We start from the raw sequence: 2,946 nt of genomic DNA, 5'->3' as shown, positions 1-2,946 counted from the left end.
ATTCAATGTTTTCGGTATCAGTCGAGATTTGACGCGCTTGAGGCCCAAAACATCCTTCAAACTGGTATTGACTGAGCCTTTCGATATGCCAACTTCATCAGCAAGGTCTCGACGGTTTTCAACACCAAATCTTTGATTTGTTGAACGTGAGCTTCGTCGGTTGCGGTTAATGGTCGCCCTGGACGCTCTTCGTCTTCGACACGTTCACGGCCGGCTTGGCACGTATAGTAAGCACTTGTAAACATTTTTTTAGACATAGCCTCATCACCGAAGGCTTTCTGCACCATCCTCAATATATCCGCAGAAGAAAATTGATTCCGTAAACTAAACTTAATGCAAATTCTTTGCTCAACAAATTTCGATATCGCAAAAAACGAAAAACTCACTTTTAGCAACTCACAAAACGACACGTATCTCAAACACCAATGAATATTTTGACATAAATGTGACTGACAGTACTACCAACCTAAAAAAAAAATATTCCCTAAACCCTTTGTTTTGTGTGTTTTTGTGGTACATTAAAGTATTACATAACTTGATTATTCCGTGTGCATTCTCTAATCGTAGCATTATAGTATGAGAGGGAGCCAAAAAACTTTTTTTCGGAATATTATTGACTTGAAGTACTTTAAAAATTCGCTTAATGGTAAACCTTCTTTTCGGCTTAAGTACGCTTGAGTTAATGAAGTTGAGACTTTGATTAATTTTATTTTGCGACCCAAAATTGCGGGTTATGAATAAAAGAATTGAACCCTAAAGTTTTACCTAGAACATTTTCTAAAAAGTGGTAAGTGGACTCGCTGGCTTTCTTGGATTAACTGGTTCCAGAAATCTATTATTTTTTAACTTTTCACTTAGAAAAATCTTTTCTCTCTAAATTATTAAAAATAAGCAATTCAATTCCTCTTGAGTTAACTTACTTTAAGTATGTAATACTCAAATATAATAAACAATGTATACTATTTATACTTTTTGAGCTAGTACGTTCACATATGTGATGTTAGGCAGTTCTAGACAAAAACATGCAAGTAAACCGTGGATAACACTAAGACAATCTACGAAAAAAGAAATTTCACCCAGTTTAGGTAATTAAAATTTAGACTTCACTGTTTAAAAACAAAAAGTGCTATCGCCAAGAACGCCGATAAGGTGAATTTGCCTAATTACAAATTGATGTTCGCGCTCGTCAATTCTGTTAATAGTCGCTTATCAGCCAACCCCGAAACCAATGTCTCGCTGCACCCAGTGTCAAGTTCGTACAAATGGAGCAAGATAACTTCCGACACAGACACAAGTCCACACGATTTCCGCGAGTCAGTCCAAAAGTAACGTTTTAGAACCCGTGGTGGATTGTGACGCAGGTGCAGCTCTAAAAAATCTTTTATAAAGTACTTAAAACTTTGCAATGTTGAACCTACGCTTTCAACTGTTCACGGTGATTGCTCTCAGCGCGCTGTCATGGATCCAAGCGGCTAGCATATTTTCGGGTGCTTCGTTCAGTCGCATTGTGGGCGGTTCGTCGGCAGTTTCTATGAACATACCGTACATTGTCTCTCTAAAGTCGTTCGGCTTCCACATTTGTGGTGGTTCCATAATCAATGCACGCACCGTAGTCACCGCCGCTCATTGCCTGTTGGCCAGCGATGCTAGGGATTTACAAATTCATGCCGGCGCAAAAACCCGTTCCTCGCACGAGGGCGTGTTGATCAAAGTGGCTGCGATACATTATGATCGCCGCTTCAGCATGGAGACCATGGACTACGATATCGGTTTGGTGCGTCTGTCCAATGCGCTCATCTTCAGCATACGCATACAGCCAATTGCTTTGCCCGCAGCTGGTGAGTTAGTGTTGGATACTGATGTCGGTTTGGTGGCTGGTTGGGGTTACAAGTCCGCTTATGGGCCAGGCTCGTACGTTTTGCGGTACGCTCGTGTGCCTATTATCAATCAGACTGTGTGCAATGAGCAGTTAGAAGGATCCGTCACTGATCGAATGCTCTGTGCTGGCTATGCTGAAGGTGGCATCGATGCCTGCCAAATGGACTCGGGCGGTCCGCTGGTGGTGGACGAGAAACTTGTGGGCATCGTGTCATGGGGTGTTGGTTGTGCGCGTCCTAATAGGCCCGGTGTTTATACACGCGTTTCACAGCTGATCGATTGGGTGCAGACCACGTTGGCAGAGAAGTACGCGGACAGCATTCCAAGAGATAGGAAAAAATAAAAATAAAAAAAAAAACATGCGAAAACCAAAAAAAATTATTTGTGACGAAATTTATTGCAATAAAAATTGGCTTTATGGAGATATCATATAAAATAATGGAGTTTCAATTATAGCAGTGATAATAGGCGTCGCACAGATATGTTTTTGGAAATTTTAGGTTTAAAAATTGGTGGGTTGCCAATTTTTAAAATATTGCCAATAAAATAAAGGGGCTCAGAAGGGATTATTAAAAAAAAAATTTTGCGAATGGTTGCCACATATTTCAAGTGTTATATAAAATGAGTAAAAGCTTTAAAAAGCCAGGACAGGGCTTTATTGTGCGGACTGACGGAGGCTTCGCTAACAGCTTTCCATTTTCCAGTCGACTGACAAAGGAGTTTCGTTAAATTATCGATCGTAAAACTACTACCGAATGTGGTTTTCAGTTTTTCAGAGTCTCTCTTACTCTGCACATGTCGGACAGGTGGGACTAATGTCATCGTTTAATCTGAGGAGGTAGCTTGTAAAGCACCTATATCCACTAAGTATTTGGATCAGATGGAAATCCAGGTACCCACGTTGTCTGTCTATCCACGAGTGGCTGCCCGGAGTGAGTCTGTGAGTCCAGCGCCCTTTGGATGAGGATTGTCAACGCTGCTGCAACATTTTGATGCTATTGTCCCTCTCTTCTATCATTACCGATGCTTTTTTAGGCGCCGATAGCTGAACTCTCTCCTGTCAAAGAC

At 41.2% G+C, this 2,946-nt stretch overlaps 1 protein-coding gene across 1 annotated transcript; it reads left to right on the top strand.

The window, feature by feature from the left end:
• Positions 1-1,264: 1,264 nt before the first annotated feature.
• Positions 1,265-2,284, top strand: LOC108975798 (trypsin 3A1-like). The gene has a single exon (XM_018944525.1). It carries the CDS (start codon positions 1,406-1,408, stop codon positions 2,219-2,221), a length of 816 nt encoding a protein of 271 aa, XP_018800070.1. The 5' UTR covers positions 1,265-1,405; the 3' UTR covers positions 2,222-2,284.
• The last annotated feature ends 662 nt before the right edge of the window (positions 2,285-2,946 follow it).

This window comes from Bactrocera latifrons, unplaced genomic scaffold (assembly GCF_001853355.1).
Source record: "Bactrocera latifrons isolate USDA-ARS-PBARC rearing strain unplaced genomic scaffold, ASM185335v1 scaffold_7, whole genome shotgun sequence".
Lineage (NCBI taxonomy): Eukaryota > Metazoa > Arthropoda > Insecta > Diptera > Tephritidae > Bactrocera > Bactrocera latifrons.
This window is presented reverse-complemented; position numbering and strand designations above follow the sequence as displayed.